We start from the raw sequence: 22,340 nt of genomic DNA on the forward strand, positions 1-22,340 counted from the left end.
TGAACTATTACCATAAATCGGATRCATCAATTATTTTTCAATTGCAATAAATCAACAAAATATATATCCAAGGTCACAGGGCACATATGATCACTCTCACAGCTGCTAACAATTTTAAGAGCAGAGTAACACTGGATCTGAATGACATGGAATCTTGTACTTTTCCYTGTACCCCAGATTTTACCTTAAATGCATTACTTAAGTATGTATAAAATAAGCTTAATGCTGCATCTCTTCAGATGTAGTTTATTAAGCACAATGCTTAAATGTTCATTACTAAGTAAATTACTACCTATGCTAAACAAATAGTACAGGAAGTCTTTTCCAGATACYTAAAACAATACTATTTTAAGTAATTTACCGTTCATAAAGTTGCTGCTTTATGGGAATTGACATCAGGTCATCGGTGGTCCCGCTCTGAAGGATTCTCAACAGCGCGTCCGTCTCCCCAAGGCCGTAATTCAGCTTTGCCTCGGTGAGTTCCACGGTAAGGGGGTGCTGGTGCAGATCCAGGTGTATGCCAGACATAATCTGAGCACGCTCTCTCTGAAGCCTTTCAATCTCTCTATTTCTGCTTTCACACAGCTGAGATTTTCCTTCCATTTCAGTTGCTTGTTTGCTTCTAGATTTCTTTTCTGCCTGACTTCGTAAATCAGCCGTACTGCCACTCAAGCTAAGTAATGAAGACGGAGGACTGCCCTTAACACCGCACCAGTTGCTAAATTTGTTGTGTACAGGTAAGTCACGAAGACTGTAGCTCCGAGGTCTGTGAGGCTTTGCAAAAGTAGTATTTTTGTTCAGGAGGATTTCAGTATTGCATTCACTTTCAGACACAGAATCTGTATTATCATCTTGCAAGGAAGTCTGCACATCGCTCACATCAGAAAGAGGGAGAGGGCAGCTATTCTCATTTTTCCAAAAGAAATCATGAAATTGTAGAGAAGATGCTTCTGCCTGAGGTTCTAAGGATTTGTCAGCATTTGTCTTATTTAAACAACTGGCATTAATTTCTTGTTGAAAAAGTAAGTCAGAATTTGAAGGTGAGTAGTTAGGAATCAGAGCAGTATCAGAATTACCCACAGTTTTTTCATGCCTGATTCCTCCTAAAGAGCCTCTTTCTCTCCTTGTGACATACATACACCGAAGTGAACGTTCCAGTGGACTGTGGTCTCCAAGATCATTTGTTAAAAACTCCCTGTGGCCAGACACCTCTAATGTACTACTAGAGTGATAAAGTCGTTTTGCACAAATTGTAGTGTGTGTGTCAACCAACAGTCTGTGCTTTTGTTTCAAGTCTTTTGTACCACCTCTTCCTAAAAGCYCTTCAGCTGCACTCTTATCTGAGAAACTGCCAGACGTCTTTCTTGTGTCCGTGTTGTCTCTAGAAGTGCTTGATTCACTGTTTGCTTCTGTCTGTGAAAAGTTGTCCACGTGCGGTTCCACGCCAGACCACGGTCCTGACCTCTGCTTTCTCTGACTGTGAAGGGCACTTGAAGTATCACTGGAATATTCCAAAGGCCCCTTAGRAGAGCAGACTGACTTGTTAAAAGCTATCTGGCTGTTGGGACTTGCACTAAGAGTAAGAATAGGAGAAGAGGCCCTATCAACTAACACGGTGTTTTTGTGACAAAGTTTTCTTTCTAGTGGCATCTCCAGTTCATCGACAGTTATTTTATCCTCAGCATAAGATGCTGGAGATTGCAAGGCGCTGCTATTAGTAGGGCTGCTAACTAYAGTGCATGAAGACTCATCTTGCCCTGATCTCAGCAAAGATGATGCAATAGAAGAAACTCTGGTACTAGCAAAAGCCACATTCTGCTGTGCATTTAATGTTTTTTGAAAACCTAAGATGGGAGTGGAGGTTCTGGGTAAAAGAGGCAGACGCATAAAGGAATCTTCCAAAACACTGTCAAGACTGTCATGGAAATCAGGATTACTCAGGGTTCTCATCTCAGTTCTTTCTAGTGTTCTGTCTTTGAGAGAGAGCATTTCCTCTTTCCTTTTGGGAATCTTACCTACTGCATCTGCCCCAGTCCCTTTCAAATCAATGTTTCCTGCCTGAATTGCCCTCAATTCATTTTCCATTTTTGCCTGCACTAGTTTTTCTTCGTGTTTGCTTTGAGGTTCTAAAATCTCAGTTTGAATGCCTATATCTGCTGTAGTTTGAGTGCAGCTATCTGATCTAGTAGCCTTTACAGCCTCTTCCATTCCCTTTTGCTTGATTTTGGCATTGTGTTCACTGTCTATAATATTTTGTTGGGAGAGGTTGCCCAAAAGCTCAGAAGTGTTCTGAAGAAGCTGTGAAAGATGCATGGACAGGTTCTGCATGCTTGCCCAAGAAGAAGGCTGCTGAAATAGATCTTTGCTTGTTTCTTGCTTTCTTGCAGAAACATCTGTATAGCTTCTTTGGTGCCTTCTCTGTCTTCTGTACCTTCCTGTAGTTGCTGTTTGTGTTCCCTGCTCACATGTAATTCCTGGTGCTTTTTTGGAAGACCTTTCTGACTCAGAAGGATATAACAGTACGATTTCATCAACCTGCACTGAAGAGTTACCAGGCTGTGCAGAAGCATTATCAAAATCAGCAACATTATTTTCGGGATTAGTTTCCAGTGTTTCACTGGATACACTGCTATACTGCTTGGTACTGTCACTTGGGTATGCAGATTCAAAGCCTTGCCTGATATTGTCCCATCCTTGAAGATCTTCAGTGCTGCTTAAAGCACTTGATAAAACTTTTGCTGTAGCATATGAACTGAGATGAGAACGAAAAGGAGAATTTTGAGAGTTCAATCCATTGTCCACACTAGAACATCTTACAACTTTACGATTATCTAGGTTTAAAGGAATTTGACTGCAAGAGACATCACTTGCGCTTCCAAAAACATACTGCTTCCAGCCAATCTTGCATGATCCATCTTGTTGCCATGGATGAATATATGGATTGATATCACTTGAACTAAAATGCATTGCATCTTTATTGTCTTGTAAAAACAAATCTGTTTCTTCTGATTGGTATCCAGCTTCTTCAACTCTCCCTTCACTACACTGAGCTACAGAACTTCTCTTTGAATGGATAGTTGGTTCTGCAYCCACAGAATGGTGAGCTATGGGCAGTAAAGACGATGGAGGATGAACAGTGCAGTCTTTTAAAAACTGGTTGCTTTGAGTTCTCTCCACACAATTCTGTAAACTTTTTGGATTATAGCTTGCAGACTTCTTAGTTTGTTTCATTCTCTGCTGAAATCTGGATTTAGATTTAACTTGTAGAAAATTCTTTGATTCTTGCTTTGAAAATCTTTCAATTCCATGAAGATCATCCTCAGTTGGTGATGGAGGCTCTACACTCATATTTAAATCTTGTAGTGATTTAGACGCAGGACATGATGAAAGATCTGCCTTAGATGAAGCTTCCAAAGTGTATTCCGTATCAGAGATCACAGTAATAGCTGGGGCTGATAGTCTATGACTTTGTAAATAAGGTCGCTGTTCACTTTGTTTAGAGCTCTTTGTATTCTGTGTAGAAAAATATGATTTTTTGCTCCTGAATTGTACCAATTGGAATTCTTGTGGAGGCAAATCATAGTGTTCTGGTAAAAACTTTAAGGAGGTACTTTGATTATTCATTACAGAAAACTTCAGTCTTTCTGACTGTAGAGCATCTCCTGTTCTTGGACAATTGTCTGCATCATCAGCAGAGCTATCAACGCTTGAAGCTGTATTATTTTTACAAAGTAAAATCTCTTTTCTACCATCTGTACTTGTTCTACTTGGATTATCACCTGTAGGCACAAACTGACAATTGCCTTGCAGATCTACAGGCCTTTTTTCAAAACCYGAGACAGCGTGATACAGTCCTCTAGAATCAGTGCTACTGCTGTATGTGGCACATGTTGGACCACATGAATTGGACATGGGTTCAGGATCCACGTTAACATTTCCTGGATACAGATTTTGCACCACTGCAATCTGTGGACCTATTAACTCATTCAGAGAATTTGAAGATACCATAGTTTGCGTTTCTACAGGTTCTTTACTTAATGTTTTTCTCTGCTTTCTCTTTACTGCAGAAGGTTCAACCTCAGTATTTGAATGCAATTCTTCCTCATTTCTGGTAAGTATTTCTCTCATTTGTCCTTCTTTAATAAGAACTGCCCTTCTAGTATCCCAAAAAGGTAACGATGGTATTAAAAGAGAATCATCATCGTCATCATCAAGTACTTTCTCTGGGTTTTCTGTGCAAAATTTCTGTAGTGGAACTTTACCCCAGAGATGCTGGTCAACTGCTCTTTCATTGTCAAATTGTTCACGTACAGGTTCCCCATCTACTGCAGAATCTTCACATGATTCTGTGTCAGATACTGGATAATGCCTGTTTTCTTTTGCAAGAGAAAGTAAAATACTTCCTGAAGCCGGCGTTGGCTGATCAAATACCACRGTCTTATCAGACTGAGTGTCTTGCATTTGTAAAACAGCAAATGGAGAATGCTTCAAAGCATTTGTATGTGAAATGTGGTATGTGCCTGTTTTACTGAGGTCTGTATCTGCAGTTAAAGATGATTCTGAAAATGCTGCTAAGGATGGGTAATTAACTTTTGGAAATGCCTGGGGAAAATCTCCTTCTTTTACAGAGTGCAGGTCTGCAGAACTACAGGATATTTGCTCGCTCAAATAATTGCCTTGAAGTGAGTCCTCAAGCTKACTAAATATTGGAGATTTTGAGCCACCCAGTAAACAAGCAGTGTCAAAAGCATTAAAGTTGTTGGAGCTTTGAAACTGTGCATCGGTTGGAATATCTTCTGCAGAGTAGGATGGAAGAGACTTTGATTCTTTGCTGCAAATCTGTCCCAGGCTTTGAAAAGCAAGCAAGGCTGATTCTGGTACAGTCACATTAGAAGCACAAGTGTAGTCCTCTAGATACTCATGCATTTTATTTTCTCTTTCATCATCGCAGTTCTGGAAGGAATCTTGAATTGCTTCCCCCTTTTGATCTGTTCTCACAACTTCTTCAGAGAGTTTATTATTCTGAGCATCTCTGGCCTCCGTAACTGCAGAATTATTTTTCCTTTCATCTCCTTTTTGATTTAGAGAGCAAACATCAGGAAGAGGTACAGACACACTTAAATTGGTTGATTCACTTTCGAAGTATTTTGCTTTTTCAAAGAGAACAGCATCATTTTTACATTTGTCTCTGTTGCTGCTGATTAAAAAATCTGCAAATGAGACTGGGCTATTTAGGCRACTAGCAGAGTATTCAGAAGTATAGGAATTCCTATTGTAATTTAGAAACTCTTCACTACAATGTGCATTTTCCCCTGGGGACTTGTTCAGGCTTTCTGAAAGGGTTGAAGTATGCTCGGAAACAGTGCTCTCTGGACGGTCTACACAGCACTCCTCAGAAGTCCCATGTTCCTGAATCTCTCTAGGCTCACTCTGATATCCAAGCACATCACAAAACCTTGCATTCTCTGTTTTACTGTTTGTTATAGTATAGTTTGTGTTTAGATATTTCTCCTTATCACATTGCGATAAACTCCATGACTGAAGTTCTTTCTCAGTTGTACTGAGAATATTGTGAAATGTGCTTTGAGAAGAGACATCTAGTAAAGAATGCTTTATTTCTTTTCTCTTCATTTCTTTCTCTGAAGCAGAAAGCAAGTTTGAGTTATCCAGGAGCACTGAATGAGACACAATGGCACCCTTTTGAGCTGCATCTTCTACAGAATTAAAACAGTCTTTTGATAGGTTGTTAACCATTAAATCCATGCTGTGCTCTTCATGAGAGCTGTTAACATCCTGAATTGCATCTTCAGAAGAATCTACTTTTTCCAAAGAAAATGAATTTCCTTCTGACCCTTGCTTAAGTGCAACAGTTACAGATTCATAACATCCCTTACTATAGGGAGTAGAAGAGATGTCCATTTCTTTGACAGGTTGCCCAGATGCAGCAGAATCAGGTGCAGTGTTAATGGATCTTTTCTCCTGTTTGCCCAGTGTGATCCTGGTTGGCCGGAAAGCAGCACTTTCCCTTTGTGTTTTCTCAGAAAGTGATTTATCAGCTCCCTTTTTGTCAACTGTAACAGGTGCACCAACACAGACCTCATTCTCCACTAATGTTTCATAATAAGGAAGAACAGTTCCAACACTGCTATCAGATGGTTTCGTATGTGCTTTCAATGCAGTGGGAACATCCTGAACAAGACAGGAATTGTCACTTACTCCAAGGTATAAAAGATGACTGACAGACTGGCACAGGGGGTCTTTAAGTGAACCTTCTTGAATTTTTTCAGTAGACTTTAGTGTTGCTAATGGATTTTGTGGCTTGCTGGTGTTTTCATTATTTCTAGAAAAGCTTGTAGACACCCACTGGCTTTCTCTTAAGATTTCATTTAATTTGCTGTCTTGTGTCAGCTGGCAGCTGTCTYTGTTTTCCGGGAACAGTTCATTCGGGTTTTGTAGAACTATGAGTTCTACCTCCTCTGTCTCTTCTACAAACATCTGCTTTTCTCTTTCTGCTTTAGCTACTTGCTCTACATTTATCAAATGCACTTTCTTCTTATCCTCAGCTCTGGAGCCTACTGGATCTGATTCACAAATATCAGGTCTACTTCTAACAACATTTACATTCAAGTTTTCTGAAGTGCCATCCTCAGCATATTCCATAGAACAACTCATATACATATGGTTGTCCTCTTTAACACAGAGGCTTTTAGAGTCTCTTTCAATTCTGCATTGGTCTATTCCAGCACTGTCATCAACTGAGCAGTCACGTGCATTGATGTCTTTCATCACTGTGTTTTTTATATCCATAAGAGAGTCCACTGAGCCACTATCTTCACTCATTTCAATGCGATCAAGGTAATCCTGTGTTAACCTTGAGTCATCTACTGACAGACTATTCTGTTCTAGTCCTGAAGCTGTAAGGTATCTTTCAGGGATCTTAGATTGATTTAAAATTTCCATATCATCATCTCTATCACAATACATCTGATGTACAGCTGGAGTCTCTTCAGTAAATAAAGCAACATTTTCATCTGTGCATATGTCTTCTTGCCTTGTAACAAGCAGCCCCTCAGCGTTCGTCATGATAGTTTGTTCTTCACTTCCAGTCACTTCACATCCATTAACCTTGTTTTCCTGATAAAAGTTTTCATGGGCCAAGCAGTTTGGTACACAGTGTTCAGTTAAATTGCTAGAACCGACTTGTTTTTCATTTTCAGGTTTTTCTAAAATACTTCCTTGCCTACCTGTCATTACTACTGTTGCAGCTACGTCCTCTGTATTAAACACATTCTCTGTTGTTGTGTCTCTCTGTAAAAGCCCTTCACAAGCATCAAGGAAGTCTGAAGTATTCCGAGTAAAATCTGTGCTGCTGGAACACCTGGCTGAAGGAACATTTTGGGCAGCAACAGTAAGCTCTGGTGAATAAATATCTATTTTGTCATTCATTTTATTTTGGTAAAAGTTACTTGTCTGAAGGCAACTATCAGAACACACAACTGCTTTTGACTCTACACCAGTGCTTACTACCTTTGATTCCTCTTTCTCTGCCTCGTCACATGCAGCTGTCAGGCACAAGTTTGTATAAAACTCACACTGACTTTCACAAGCTACAATATCAATAGGCTTCTTTGGATTCTGAAATAGGCCGCCTTTAAAATCCTCTCTACTCCTATCCACAGTTTCATTTTGGACTTCGGCTACTGGGTAGTCGTGCAAACTTTCAATCTGTCTGGATTTGCTTTCTAGTGTATTTTCTTCTAGTTTGATTACAGCATCCATCAATTTGGTCATTTCTTCCTTTGTAGTCTGATAAGGAACCATAGTTTCTTCTGAAGTGGTTTCTGCATTTTTAAAAAACTTAGGTTTTTCATTCACATAAGGACTCCCCTCTTGGAAAACAGTACCTAAAGAGTATTCAAGTACTCCTCCCGACTCTGAGTTTACATACTCTCTAACAGGCAAAATACTGTCTGCACAATCACTTTCAAAAAGGACTTCTTTCTCCTCTCCTGATTCAAGTAAAGATTTGTTCTGAATTTCTGTTTTCACCAGACTAGTTGCATCAAATTCCACAGAAATATCAGTCTTATGCATATTGTTTTTCTGCCCTGTTGATTTTGAACAGCATGTTGTGCAAAGGCAGTTAGAACATACCCCAGAACAACTTTGTGGGGCACTAACTTCCATAGTAAGATTAGATCTATCATCATAATTCCCTTTCACTATTGTGACATGCTCCAATATTTTATCATATTTTTCAGTCTCAGAAGCACTTTGAAGATTAGCTTTCATTGCAGCTTGGTAAAATATGTCTGAATTGGGTTCTGGCAGCAAATTATTTGTACTTTCACAAAGAGCAGTAGCGAAGGCCTCAGTGCCTTTTTCATTTGTGTTCACTGTGAGGTAACTGACTTCATTTACCACTAGGTTTTTATATTTGGATGAAAGTTCTTCCTGAACTACAGATTGAGAACTCAAGATATTGTGTTCTTTACTTTCACTGCTTTCTTGTCGTATGTTATCAGCACACAATGTGCAGCTTTCTGAAGTATGTTGGGATAAGCAACTTGCAGGACTGTCTGCTAATGAACATTCATGGGAATAATTTTTTAAACCAATTTTGCTCTTAAATTCGTAATGATTTAATGAAGACAAGTCTTCATCCTTTGCTTTGTATTCTTCATTATCTCTGAATGAAGGCTGCTCTGAGACAATCTCTGCCAAGCTGTCTGTGCTTGTTTTCACATAGAGTATATCTTTTTGAGATATTGGTGTTGCAGATTGGTCATAACTTGTGCTGCGAGCAAAAACTGAAGGGTTGCATTGGTATGTTATTTTCTCTGAAGAAAAATCTGTGTCTGTTGTTATTTCTTCTGCAGACATTTGTTCATAGTCCATATCTTGCACCGTTTCCAGATCACTCTCCCCAGACCTGAGGAGACCTACCATAACAGCTGATTCTGCTCCTTGTCCATCAAATGTTGGAAGCAAACAACTGCTTACTGGATAGCAGGTCTTGTTTCTTGTGTCATTGAGAAAGAAACCCTCATCACAACATGTTGGTATTTCCTGTCTCGGAAAGAGCGTGAGCTGCTCATGGTTTCCGAATTTTACTTGTTTTACTATAGATGCCTGTGTTGAAGCCATATTAAGAGCAAGTTGTGTAGAACATCCAGTGGCAGGGGCACAGACAGGTGGACTTCCGGTGTCTGTTATCGTTGATTCTACCATCAAGTTATCGCAGCCATCATCTAGGTCATCTTTTTCAATAGTTCTAAAGAAATCATCTTCTAAATCTGCATCTATACAGCCATTTCTCTGCTCCAAAATGTGCACAGGCAACATGGAAATAAAAGATGCTTTTTTCAGATCATGATCTTTTGGCAACTCTGGATGAGTTGTGGGGAGAGAATCCTCTTCTCTTCCAGACACATAAGAAAAGAAGTCTGCAGTGGAGGTGCTTTCCAAACAGCTGAATGTTTGTGTGCATTCAGTGGTAGACCTATAAGTAGGCAATTCATTCAATTGTTCATGTTCAGGATGAGTTGACCTTGAATGTTCACAATAATCACGTTTTGCTGAAATAGAAAGAAAAGAAGAGCTTGGTCCTACTGAACTAACAAATGAGGACACTACATCTTGGGATTCCAAGAAAGTATTTTCATCAGAACTTGCCCATCCTTTAAGAGTCCTATTTAATGATCCATTTTCAGAAACTCCACTCGCATCTACTGTTGTTTCAGTTTCAGGTAAAGGTACTTCTGATGTGACAGAGGAGAACACTGTATTTATTTCATTTATACTATGTGATAAATGAGTAATTCTGTTTATCTGCTTTGAGCCAGAAACAAAAGACACTTCAGCAGCTGACTGCTTCAGATCATCTTTCTTCAACCAACCCTCTGGTTTGCTCAAAGGGCACAGACAAGCATCTTGAAATTCCAAATTTTCTTGGGAAGAAGGTGCTGTTACTCTGGGGCTGCTGATTTCACCCTTCAAGTCACAGGGAGGCCAAGCATCAGTAGTAAACAATGGATTTCCACTTGTGTAATACAATCTTTTATCAAGAGACCTCTCTTGATCTACAAAAGAGATGTTTGTCTCCTTCAGCAACTGCTTGCAAGCATTACTGAAAGCAGGCTGTGCCTCAGTATCCAAATAAAAAGAAGTGCTCAGCTTCAGATCATAATTTGTTCCTTCTGCATCTCTGTCACAGGTCTTGAGTTCATGCTCTTCAGTTTGTATAGTTGGTGACCTAGGAGACTGTAACTTCCAAAAAATCTCTGCTGGCACTTCATCAGATGAATCAGATTTGGATTCTTCTATCAGCTCTTCTACTGGCATCTCTTCTCCATCAGCCAAGCTGTCCAGAGAAAAACTTCTTTCAGCTTTTCCCAGTCGCCTGTGTGATGTATAGGATGTCACCAAAGATGAAACATGATGACCAGGTCTGCTTTGGTAAAGCTTAGCTGGCTCATTGTGGGCCTTTAACTTGTGAAATCGGCTTTTATTTTGCTTTTTGGCTTTATTTTCCTTTTCCACCAGAGAGTCTTGTGACATTTGACTGTCATCACTCTCAGAATCTTCTGGATTGGCGAGACATTTATTCCTGTCAAAATCTTCTTGTTTCAGTGTCTCTGCGAAGGCTTTTGCATAAGCACAGGATAGAGAATCCACAGAGTAGGAACTGTCAGTATCGGATATCTCATTTTCATTATCCTCTTGCCAGTTCCCTAGCACATCTGCCACCATTTTGGACACTCCAGCACTCAACATTTCAGCACTGCGCCATTTTTTTTCAACGTAACAGAGTGGTGCCTGTGTGTTTATCTTGGTGAGATTTCCAACTGATGTTGCTGCCATCAGAAATTCTTGACGTTTCTCACAACTTGGCAAGACTGAGTTTGGTGCGCTCTTCAAATTCATTGTTGTTTGGGTTAGATGTGCTAATGGTGGTTTTCCATACACCTCTGTTTTCTTCATTTCTTTAGGAAAGTTTTCTGAAAAAGAATCGTGGCCTTTTGCTTTGCTATCCATTGCAGTCTTTTTATTGGATACCTGAGCTCTACTTTGTTCTAGATACCTGCTTACAGGCTGACTTAAATCTCCTAACATATTTGCTTTTGTCATTCTTGTTCCTGTAATAAAGGTTTCAGGTTCATCTTTCTCTTTAAAATGATCAGGAGAGCATCCTTTAGAGGGCTGGTTTTGAGATCCAGTTTCCCCTGGGCTGTCATCCAACTTTTCCATTTTTTCATCAATTTTGTTAATATGAGCCATAATAGCTGAATCACAAGAGACTTTTTCTGCTCCTTTTTTATTTCCAAACGAGGATGGTTTTTGTTTTTCACTTAGCTGCCTCTGGACTGGAAAGGAGATACCTTTTTCATCATTAAGGTCAACTCTCCCAGAAACATCTTTTCTATAAAGATATTCTACAGATGACAGCTTCCCTGATGAACTGCCTTCACAGCATTGACCAGTATTTGGTGAGGTAGATAACTTTGAGACAGTCTCCCTCGTCAACAGACAACTGGGGGAAAAAAGAAAAAAAGAAAAAGCCTAATCCTCATCTGAATAATGTACTTTACAACAGTTCCACACAAGTCATGTCTTGCAGTTAAGAGTAATGACACACAAAGCAACAATCTTAATGCCTTTCAAAAGCAAATTCTAGCAGAGAATAATTAAAAAAAATATATTCTCTCATTAACCATTACTCCCCTGCATGTCCTAAAATGTTTTATGTGACACAAATGAGTGGCTTGATGCTAAAATAGAGATATGGTATTTATTCTATGCAGATTTAAGTAGCTGCAAAAGTTAGTTAAAAACAGAGGATAGTTCTAAGTTGCAGAAATCCACTTAGGAGAGGTTAACTATTCCTTTCATCCAAGGTCTACAGGAATAACCTGTGGTAGGCACTTTAGCACCCCACCTTTCTAGCACTGTGAACAGAAGTGTATTTAGCTTGAGAAAGGCTGGCYAGCCTCAAAATCCAAGCCAGAATTACTCTAAAGATACAAATACTCTAAGGGAAGAGTTTGACCATAATCAAGATAAAATGGTGCAGGAATTAGTATTTACCAACAGTTTGAACAAGGTAAGAACAGAGAGTTAAACCAGTTCTAGAAAACATTCACACTGAGGTAAAAATGTGCAAAAATGCTTGAGAGAAGAAAGAAAAAGACAATATCATAGGGCTAAGCAGGGAATGTACCGTAGAGATCCTACAAAAGTGACAAAGAGCTCCAGTGTGACAAACACAATATAGTAAGTTTGTTGATATCACCGGTTTTAGGATTATTTCAGTAAGTTGAAAGGCATTCTGGCTTATAGAAGGCCAGTAAAAATATCTTGAATTGAAATTACTTTTAAAAAGCGCCAGAGGAATCTGTTGACGTTAACTTACCCGGGTACATGGGGCAGATGGAGGTTACAGAGTGAATGCTGCCTGTGTTGCAAGGAACTTGAACCCAATGACTGCCTTTGCTTTTCCAGCTGATGATCCCAAGAGGCTACTGCAATATTTTGGTTCGGGACTTGGGATTGTTTCACACTGTCTTCGTTTAGCCAGCAGCTAGCCTCCAGCTGCTGCAGGTTTTGCTTAGCTTCCAGTAACTTCTGCTTCTTGACTATCCTTTCCAGCTGGAATTTGACCTTTTTCCGTCGTATGCTTCTTTCTGCCTTTTTTAAGGAGTATCTTCGCAAGAGCTCCAGCTGCACCAGTCTCTTCTGGTTCTGCTCTAGCAGGGAAGGGCAGATTTCCAGCCCCACAGTACTCTGCACCTCAGCCTCTGCACACAGCGTAGATTCTGTTTGCACAGCAAACTCCCTCTGTTGCTGTTGCAGGGCAGCCAGTCGGTTATTCTCATTTATAAGCCACTGCTGGTCTGTAAAACAAATGATTGAAAGAAAGCAAAAATAACAGGGAAAAAAATTACTATTTTGTTTCTTAATYTAATCAGTTTTGAAAGCTCATTTGAGGAAATTTTTATGCAGTAGAGCAAAGTCTTGACACTAACACAAGAATGTATCATTACTGCACGTTACTGAAAGCCTTTCCATTGGGATAAGGACTCAGCCAACTGCAAGAGGGCAAGATGAGCAGGGGGGGGGTTGGCAGCTAAGGCTAAGGGAAACTGGTGGACAAGACCTTGCTTGTAAATTGAAAGTGAAACATGTTCCAAATAGATACAGAGTGACACATAAAATTTCTCACAGATTATACTCAATCATCACCTCAGTTTTGTTCTTAAAATGGAAATATTTAAAGGGCCTAAATTCAATTCTGTGCACTTTCAGGCACAGGGTATATATGCACACTAAGGAACTATGACTTCAGTAGCTTTTGACTCTGAAATGTGTTACTGTTTCTACCTCTACAGTCACATTTTAAAGTTTGCATGTGTTACTTAGGAAATTAATGTATTTGTACTGATAACAGAGTTTTCAAGGGAAGCAGAAGAGAATGTCATACAGAAGTGAACGGAGCCTCTCCATGTTAAGATAGGAAACGGAATTTCATAAACATGCTAACAAGCATTCGAATGGTAAATCCCTACATCTTGAGTGAAAATATATGTATTTCAGCAATCTTAAAATGCTATTGACCTCTCATCATAGAGCTTGAGTGTTTTAGAACTGTTTTAAAACAAACATTACTCTCTGTGCCTCTTCGATCCTATCCTCTCCTCTTTAGAGCATACAATTTGATTGAATCAACAACAAAAAAGATACTTGCAAACTATTTTCTCTTGTTTATCTCAGCATGCTGAAAACAAGGGAAATTTAAGTCAGGCTAAGGGAATTTGTGTTCAGTCCAGAAAAACAGCAAGTTCTGTGCTTGCTCTTATCAGTGGCAGGTTCAGTAAAGCAGTTCCAAACCCAAAGGCTCGACCCCTCCTCACTCAAGCCAGGAGGTGCGTCCTTCCCAGGGACAGCTGCCTGCTACGGCGCAGCCTGCGAATGGGCAGGCAGCCGTGGGAGTGGGTTGCAGATGCTGCTGTAAGGGAGCCTCTCAGTAGCTACTTGCCAGCCAGTTCTGCTGGCCTCTCTAAACCCATCGGATGGAAACCTCCCAGGCAACAACAAGTGCCGAGTGGTATCTGGCTGAGGTAGAGCAAAAATCACAAAATTTGCTATCTGTTGTAACTACATCTGCTCCGACAAGCACTTGCCAAAACAGACTGATCAAACCCCACATATCCCGTATGTGAGCACCTTAGCATGTAATGTCTTGGAAATGCATCAAGCGCTCTCATGGCAACTGTGCAGGTGAAACCAACAYCTTTACTGCCAGGATGAACATATCCAAACAAGCTCATACCACTAGTTGGTGCATATTTTTCATAAAAATCACCACTCCACTCCACAAAGATAGTTAGCATCTCCCCTTTCAAGCACGTTCCCCCTTTCTTTCATCAATGCTAAATAAATACAGTCTTCTCACAAACCAATTGATTAACTTCATTAAGCTTATCTCAAGGTGACTGTTCTTAACTTCTAATTAACTTGAAGTTTGCTACTTCCTTAGCAGAAGGGTCTRGATGCTTCACAGTTTGTCCATTTGATAACAGCCATTTCAGTTTTGATAATAAAATTTTACATTTGCTTGCATACTTTGACTTGTCTGAATATTATGCTGCTGTAAGTAGATACACAGTCAGTTGCACAGAGGAATCCAAAAAGTCTCTATAGCTGACAGCAATGAAAAAGTTACAGGCAAGGTTCTTTCATAAGTAGCGCATTTCTCAAGGGCACAAGMTTTTTAAAGCACTTCCATCTTCCCAACAGCAACACTTTTTTGGCTGAGTTCAGCTTCAATCTGCAGTCCTTTAGTAAGGAACTAACTTTACATATTCASGAGGTTAGCAAGTAAGAGGTATTTAAGGTTGAAGTGATGAATGAGGTCTACCTGCAGCTTTACGTAAGGCAGCTGAGCTGCAAGAGAGGAATTTTGGGCTGCGGCAGTTTCCATAATACAAAAAATGCAACTATTGTTAGTGCACAGGCATTGTGAGGATCACTTGCTTGATGCCTACTGATCTTGTTAAACATCACGAGCAATCTCTGCTCCAAGGAGTCTCCTGCTCTGTTTGCACTGGCAGCGATGCACATGGCACATGCACAGAGGTTGGGATTCTAGCTCTATGGTTACTCTGTGGATAAAGGGGAAGCATTTTAGCCATGATCAGCTTTTTTTTTTTTTCTTCTTAATAACATCTTTAACTTTTGTATGGAAAACAGTTTTCTCTACTTTTTATCTCAAGATCTGTCCTCTTTTGTGTGTTTCTAGCAAGCAGATATTTGGCAGATGAGCATCTCTGTAACAGACCTGCAAGCTCTAAGGTTCTAATTAAACTGCTCTAAAACTCGCCTCCATCAGGACCTGAGAAACAGAGAGCAGAAAAGGCAAGAGCATTTTGGTGAACTGCCAACTGAAGATTTCTAACTGGCTGGGAAAAATTGCCTGCCTGGCTAAGCTTCTCATGAACACAGCTGAAATAGCAGAACTGGATAGGAGCAAAGAACAAGTCTACAGAATCATGAAATAAAGAAGTATTGAGGGATCTTTGCTGGTTCCCTGGGCTACCTACATAGCCAGCTGTTACCTCTGCTACATCCAGTCTCCACAATTTTCCCTTCAGTCTCTTCCCTCTGGTTAGTGTAACTGAAAGATAATGGACCACATGAGCTTGGGTCGGATAAACCTCCAAACTTTAACAGGCATCTTCCTCTTCCAGGAACCAAAAGCAGATTTTACCAAGTAGAAAAGGTACTCTTGCATCAGGCATACTTTGCTCGTCAAAAACTTGGATCAAATAATTCATTAAAAAACAATGAAAGAACACTGCTACCACCTTATTTCAGTGATCAAAAACATCTTGACATTTAAAATGTTCCTAGATCAGTCTAAAAACTCTTTAAGAGGCAGTCGAATGCCACCCACTCAAGTCTTGCTGAATGTGTCTGTGTGTCTGTGTGTGAAGCAGGGCCAGGAGTCACTCGCAGTAAGAAATGCCTCCCCAAAAATGTTGTGGCTCCATCTTCCGACATAGCTATTTGCATTCAAAACCTGATCCCTCAGCTTAGAATCCTTTGAGATTTCAGATGATTTTGAGCTTTTCAAGGCATAACTGGCATACAGCTGCTGTTTGTGTCAGACTGGTAACACCAGTATTTTACCCAATTACTTTCAGGTAAGGACCAGAACAGCTTCTTTCTTTACTCTGGCTTAATGACATTATGCCGCACATCACTGATCACCCTAGAGTCCCTGAAGAACAGCTAATCAATACCCTGAAAAAAGCAGAAATTTCCCCACCCCATTCCACTTCTCTCAGGAAAATGTAGATAGACAAAAGACCCTAACATAACAATAACATTGCAGCTTCAACATAAAATGAATTAAAATGTGTTTCAAATTCTTCAAAACACATTTTTGCTGAGAACTAAAGAAAGCCTGAAAGTCTTTGGCTATAGGAGGTAATGGCATTGTCAGAAGGTAGAAGGCAATAATCCCTAGAGAGGCCAAATAAGTTATCTCACAATAGTGCGAGTGCTGCACTGGTTTCCTGTTGTTTCTATGTTTGGGGGCAGGGGAGAAGGGGGCAGAAGTTCTGACTATTAAACAGTGGTAAAACTCTCCCCTCTCCCTTAACTGGGATTTTAGCTTAGAACTTCAATGTCCCACCTACGTCTCACATGTATTTTCTTTGGTTGAATTGTGTAAAACTCATGTGGCAACCACAGAAAATTCAGTTTGTATTATGGTCCTACGCAATTATTTCTCCTATGGCCACCAGTTTCAGAGTGGAATTCAGTAAAAGCTTCCCGWGAAAATGGTCTGTGCTACCTTCCAGGTGGCACCACTAACGACACGCACAGCAAGCACACGTCCAGTGGTGTGTCACGGCTTCACATACCAGCTGTCTCAGAGGGTTTGGTGACACAGGGGAACAGCACGCCAACTCACAGCACTCGCTGGCAACAATGATTCAGTGGTGCTGTTGSTGCACTGCAAAGAAGCCCCCTTAGTCCTGTTTATCAGAGCTTGATAGCTGCTCTCAAGGGAAAGGCAATTACAGGAAAAAACTAGAAGTAAGTGGTGACAGAAGTTCCACCCACAATACAAAGCATAAATAGGGCAAAACCACCACGAGTAATGAAAGAAGACAGCAGCGAAAGGGAAGCGAGAGAGGGGAGGAGGCAGGCACCCACTTTCTTGGATCTGCTGGTTGATCAGTGCTTGGTCGTTTTCTAGTTCCCGCTCTGCTTTGATCTGCCCTGCGAGGATCTGCTGCTTTAACTCCTCAACGTAGAGCTGTTGCTGTTGAATCTGTTTTCTGTGGAAAGCTTCCTGGTCTCTCAGTTTCTGCTTGTACTCTTCATGCACCGCATCTATCTTTCTGCTGTTAGAAATGTTGACAGCAAATTTAAATCAGAAAAAAATACCAAACATTTGCAATAAAAGAAGTCATCTTACTGGAGGCAGAGAAATGACATTCAAGATACAGTTTTGTTCAACGGGAGTGCGTTACGCCAAAAACTCATGATGGTGAAGTAGCTGTGTATATGCATGTCACAGTCAGTCACAATCCCACCAGTATCAGAGAAAGCCACCCAGCATGAACTTTCTCATGATGAAGCAGAAAATTCCATTGCCAGAAATATAATAGCAAAAATGATTTTAAAAAAAATATCACTTTTCATTTTGCTGCATATCTTCATAAAAGGAACTTTATCAGAAGGGTTGTTTATATGTTAGAAAACTTTATAACCACTCTTAAGAGTGTTTTTCATACCTCAAAGTGCTTTACAGAAATGATAGACATTCTTCTCTTTCCTTATCAAAAATCTTTGACTTAGAAAGGGTTACAGGAATTGCTGAGATTACAGTCAGAGATTACAGATTTCTCTGGCAGTACCAAGAAAAAAAAAAGTATCTCACTAAGTACATCTCAAAAAAGCTTTCTGTCTCTTACATATAAAAGTTTTGTATCTCTTTATATCAGTATCTCACTCAATTCTCTGCCGGATGCCACCACTACATTAGGTTACTGCTTTTCTGCTTGAAGCAGAAAAGTGACTAACTTCTGAAAAACTCGCTTAAACCCCCCCGACGAGCTTGTCTCCCAACTGTGTGCCAAAATTATACACGTATGCACACACAGACACACTCTTTGTAACAATCAAAGTACTCTTAGCTTAGAAATAAGCTTAATAATAAATCTTAGTTTAATAATCTGGTTTTACCTTGTTGCATGGTAGTATTGGCACTCTGGAAAAAGGGATATATACTCTACCTTTCCGTACATCAGCAATTTCTTAACGTTAAAGTAATCTTTACGAAGGTGATGCATGATCTCTGCTTGCCTTTCTGTTTCTAAACCCATGTTGTTACCTGCAACCTCAGTAAATTCAAAATTTAAATCTTCAAAAAGATTTGTTAAAATATTTTAATAATGAATTAAACGATGTATTAAAGCGTACTCATTCTTTTAAAGAGAGCAAAGATACCAAAGAGTCCTTGAAGCTATAAGAAAAACAAAAATATAAATTCAAAGGGAATGTTGTGGCACACCATGTTGTTTGTAAAATCACTACCACTATGGAGGCCATCTTCAAAAGCACGGGAAGAGCATTTAGCCATTGCTACATAGAAATTTAGCTGACCATCTCCATCTAGAACCATGAGCAGGTGTTTGCAGCAGTCACTTCTACAGCAACAAATTCTTATACTTGAAAAGGAGAACTTTGCTGCTTTGTAATTAGCAGGCAAAACAATTAAGAGTAACATCTTCYGTTCAACTAATTTGATACTGCGCCAACAGCCAGAGCGCAAACTTTGTACTGCCATCTGCTAAATGGTCTGCATCTCTCTGGGACCCACAAAACCAAATTACAACAAGAACGAGCATCTCCATGACGCTTACAGTCCTTGGCTTGACTGCTGAGCAATCTGTGATTTGTGATTTCTTCTCTAAAACGAACAGAAATTGAGCCCTGGGAAATCACAGTGAGATCTCTAGCTTGTAATTCAACTGCAAGAGGTCTGAACTCACGCTTGACTGCTGCACAAAAGATTCTGTATGTTCATTACAAATCTCAAGTCATTTTCACCCATGAGAAACCATATCTGGCCTGAAGAACACACACCATCACTGCTGCATAAGGCAGACCGCCCTCCCCCTGCCATCAGCAACTGCGAGATGAACTCAGAGGTCAGTTCAGTAAGGAGGAATCGCTTTTTGAACATAAAGGTTCAAAGGATCTTATTTAGGAGACCTGAAGGATCTTATTTAGGAGAAGCTCCCATGGTTTTTATGGTAACTCTGAGGGAAGCTTGCCCTGAATCCTTCCAGGATATGTTCCTTATATAATATAGAAATTTCAGCAATATAATCTGGAGGTTAAAGTACTGATAGGAGAAAGAAGACTTCTCTAACTTTGGAGCAGTCATATTTGGTCACAAGTCTCCAGGGCCTCTGATGCCTAAACACTACTTAATGTAAAAGAGCCTTGATATCAGCTGGTCTCTTCTTGCTGTACCTTAAAAATAATAAACCTTAATAGTACTGGTAAATGCTAAGTCTCTGCACACACTCGGAGGATGAGGTAGTCTTTAGCCTGTTTTGCTAACAGACATATGAAAACTCCGGTTCTTATGGAGGTATGAAATTTGAAAATCTGAGCCTAAAACTGTTACCGAACAATTGCATGACCTTGGGCAAGTCACTTAGTCCAATATRTTTGAAAGAAGCAAGTACATTCATCCAAGAGGAGCGAAGAGGATCTGTTAACCTTACCAAATACCAAAACAACCCCGTATTAGGAGAGCTGATTTCTATTCCTTTATCATTAGCAGCAGTATTCCCTATGAGAATGAGGAGATTGAGTAAGTCAGGGCCAGTAAGGCTGAAAAAGCAGAGCTTGATAACAAAACAGTAAACAAAGAATTCTCGTTCTGCAACTGTTTTCCAAAACTAGATAAAATAAGATTCCTTTCATAAAATCTCTTATCCTGCTCCTGACTGTGACTTTTTGGTCTCAGCTATGCTTTACCATAAATCAACCTACAATATTTTAAACCGTTTACAAATCAAAAATCAGAACATTTAAGTAGATGAACYAATTTGATGCTGCATTTCAACCCAAAGACCTCAAAATGTTTGCAGAGGGAGTTAGGTAATGCCTGTTTACAGCTAGGAGAGGGTAACCAGCTCTTCACRTGCCTTCCTACAGCACTGACCCCCTACCCCCATATTACCAAACATCAGAGAAAAAACATCGGTGCAAACAAAGCCCGCGAAGCTGCGCGTGCTTGCAGCGGCGCTCGTGTAGTCGCTCACRTGTGTGGTGTTGGCTTTTTGCTGAACTGTCGGGAAAGCCGAAGAGCCTCCCCGACAGGCGCGTCCGTGTGCACGCGCAGCGCAGCCCGGGGCTGCCCAAACCTCTGCTGCTGCTGCACCATGCTCTCGCCGAGCCTCCTACAGGCAGAGGGTACAAGGGCACACCCATACCTCAGCCTAAGCCTTGCAGACACAAATACCCTGCCATTACAATGTGCGTTTTGATGCCATGATTATCTCTTCCTCTAAAGTTTCTGTAGTAGAAGTAGGTGGGTTGTCTTACCGTTGGTGAGAGCGTATGCACCGGTCACGGCTCTGCTGCTATTTCAGTGTCTTTGCCCCGTCTCCTAATTTTAATATTGCCAGAGAAACCAAGCAAATAAAAAAGAAAACAAACAAAAAAAATACGAGAGAGGGCAGTAAAGGCAGGTCCAAATATCTGAATACAGAGTTTGAACATTAAACAGCGTTTATGAAGTTGCTTCTTAAAGATGGTTTCTCAAGTGGAACAAAAAGATAATGAAAATTCATGCACTGCCACTTACATAATACAGGTATGGCAGAAGATGGAGTGTTTTTTTTTTCTTTTTTTTTTTTTTTTTTAAACTAGTGGTGAGTCTACTGCTCTTGCGAACAAAATGCCTGGCTGGTTTGGGATACAGACCTGCCTCTTGCAGACGCTGTTAAAACCAAGGACATGAATTCAGAATATTCCTCTTGTGCTTTTGAACATATCGCATCACATCAACATACCCTGGCTGCCTTGTGAAAATAACACCACAAACTAAACCTAAAAACAAGGTGACAACGGCCCAGAGAGCCTGGTAGCTGAATCACCAAATAGACGATTTAAAGATCAATCAGCTTGCGAAATACGTATTTGATTAATCAAATAATCAAACTGAACCCAAACATCACTAATTTATGAAAAAAACATAACCATATTCTGGAATAGGTAGAGGAGGTCACTCATTTCTTTATGCTAAAACATGTCTTAAACCTGGTAAGATTTAGACCTGAAGCACAGGAATCCTGTGGCACAGGAGCCCAGCACGGCCCGATTTCTGCTCGAGCTTGTGCCGCTGCCTTCCCCRTAAACAACCTGCGCTCGGCGCAGTTCTGGCAGGGAAGAAAATTATACAACCTCCGGACGAACCTAAGACAGCCAGCTTCATTTCTGCAGCTATCAAGACTTCTCTCATATGTAAGCACTGCATTTCACTGGACCAGCATAGAGCATGTTAAAAAAAAAAAAAAAAGCAATCAAAACACCCCGGGCAGAGGCATCCCTGCAGAGAACACATAAATGCATGCAGATTTCTAGGTGCAGCAAATGCAGCAAGGAGTGTCAACAGTTACCTCCCCCCCCCCAAGCAAACCCCTAAAACCAGCAAGGAAAACGACAGCAACAAAAAGACACCGACCTTAAACTAAATGCAACAACGAATTACTGCAAAGATCTTCACGTTAGACCAACGCTGCTGGGCTGTCTTTGCAGCTCGCCTTTCTCTCCACAAAGTTGGCGTGACGCACGCTAAACGAGCCGTTCGTAAACCCGCACGTTCTCCGGCCCGCTCGGCCGGCAGCCCGCGGGGGGCCCGCTGCGCAGCGCTCCTCCGCTCCTGCCCCAGCGCTCGCACTGCTGCTGCAGAGCCTGGCGGCTCCTACGGCGTAATGCAGCTTTCAGTAACTATGGCAGCGATAGCTGCGCGCTGAGGCAAAATGCTTTCTGCAACCAAGTCTTCAGGCTCAAAGAACGGCTCGAGCGAGAGAAGAAAAAAAAAAACAGGAAAAAACCTCAGAAAACACCATTGCTTAAAGCTGAATTCACCAGTTTTCTCAAAAAATACCTCAGGCAAGTTAGTGTCGCCTTTCTGCCTGCCTGGGCTCGAGTCCCACTTCTCGCTTACTAAAGACTTTTTCCAGCGGTGGAAGAGTTAACGACAAAGCAGAGCGGACGATTTCGGCAGGCCATTTTGCACGTTT

The 22,340-nt window shown here is 40.7% G+C and overlaps 1 protein-coding gene across 1 annotated transcript in view; it reads right to left on the reverse strand.

Moving 5' to 3' along the window:
- STARD9 (StAR related lipid transfer domain containing 9) overlaps window positions 1–22,340 on the reverse strand; it is a 94,451-nt gene that overhangs the window by 9,559 nt on the left and 62,552 nt on the right. The window contains exons 21-23 of the mRNA XM_085299886.1: window positions 17,224–17,414; window positions 12,413–12,893; window positions 362–11,533 (exon numbers count right to left, since the gene is read on the reverse strand). Of these exons, the coding sequence (XP_085156012.1) occupies window positions 362–11,533; window positions 12,413–12,893; window positions 17,224–17,414 (11,844 nt within the window). The remainder of the gene's footprint in view (window positions 1–361; window positions 11,534–12,412; window positions 12,894–17,223; window positions 17,415–22,340) is intronic.

The sequence above is a fragment of the Rhea americana genome, unplaced genomic scaffold, assembly GCF_003343005.1.
Source record: "Rhea americana isolate MKP2758 unplaced genomic scaffold, rheAme1 scaffold_155, whole genome shotgun sequence".
In the NCBI taxonomy this organism is placed as follows: Eukaryota; Metazoa; Chordata; class Aves; order Rheiformes; family Rheidae; genus Rhea; species Rhea americana.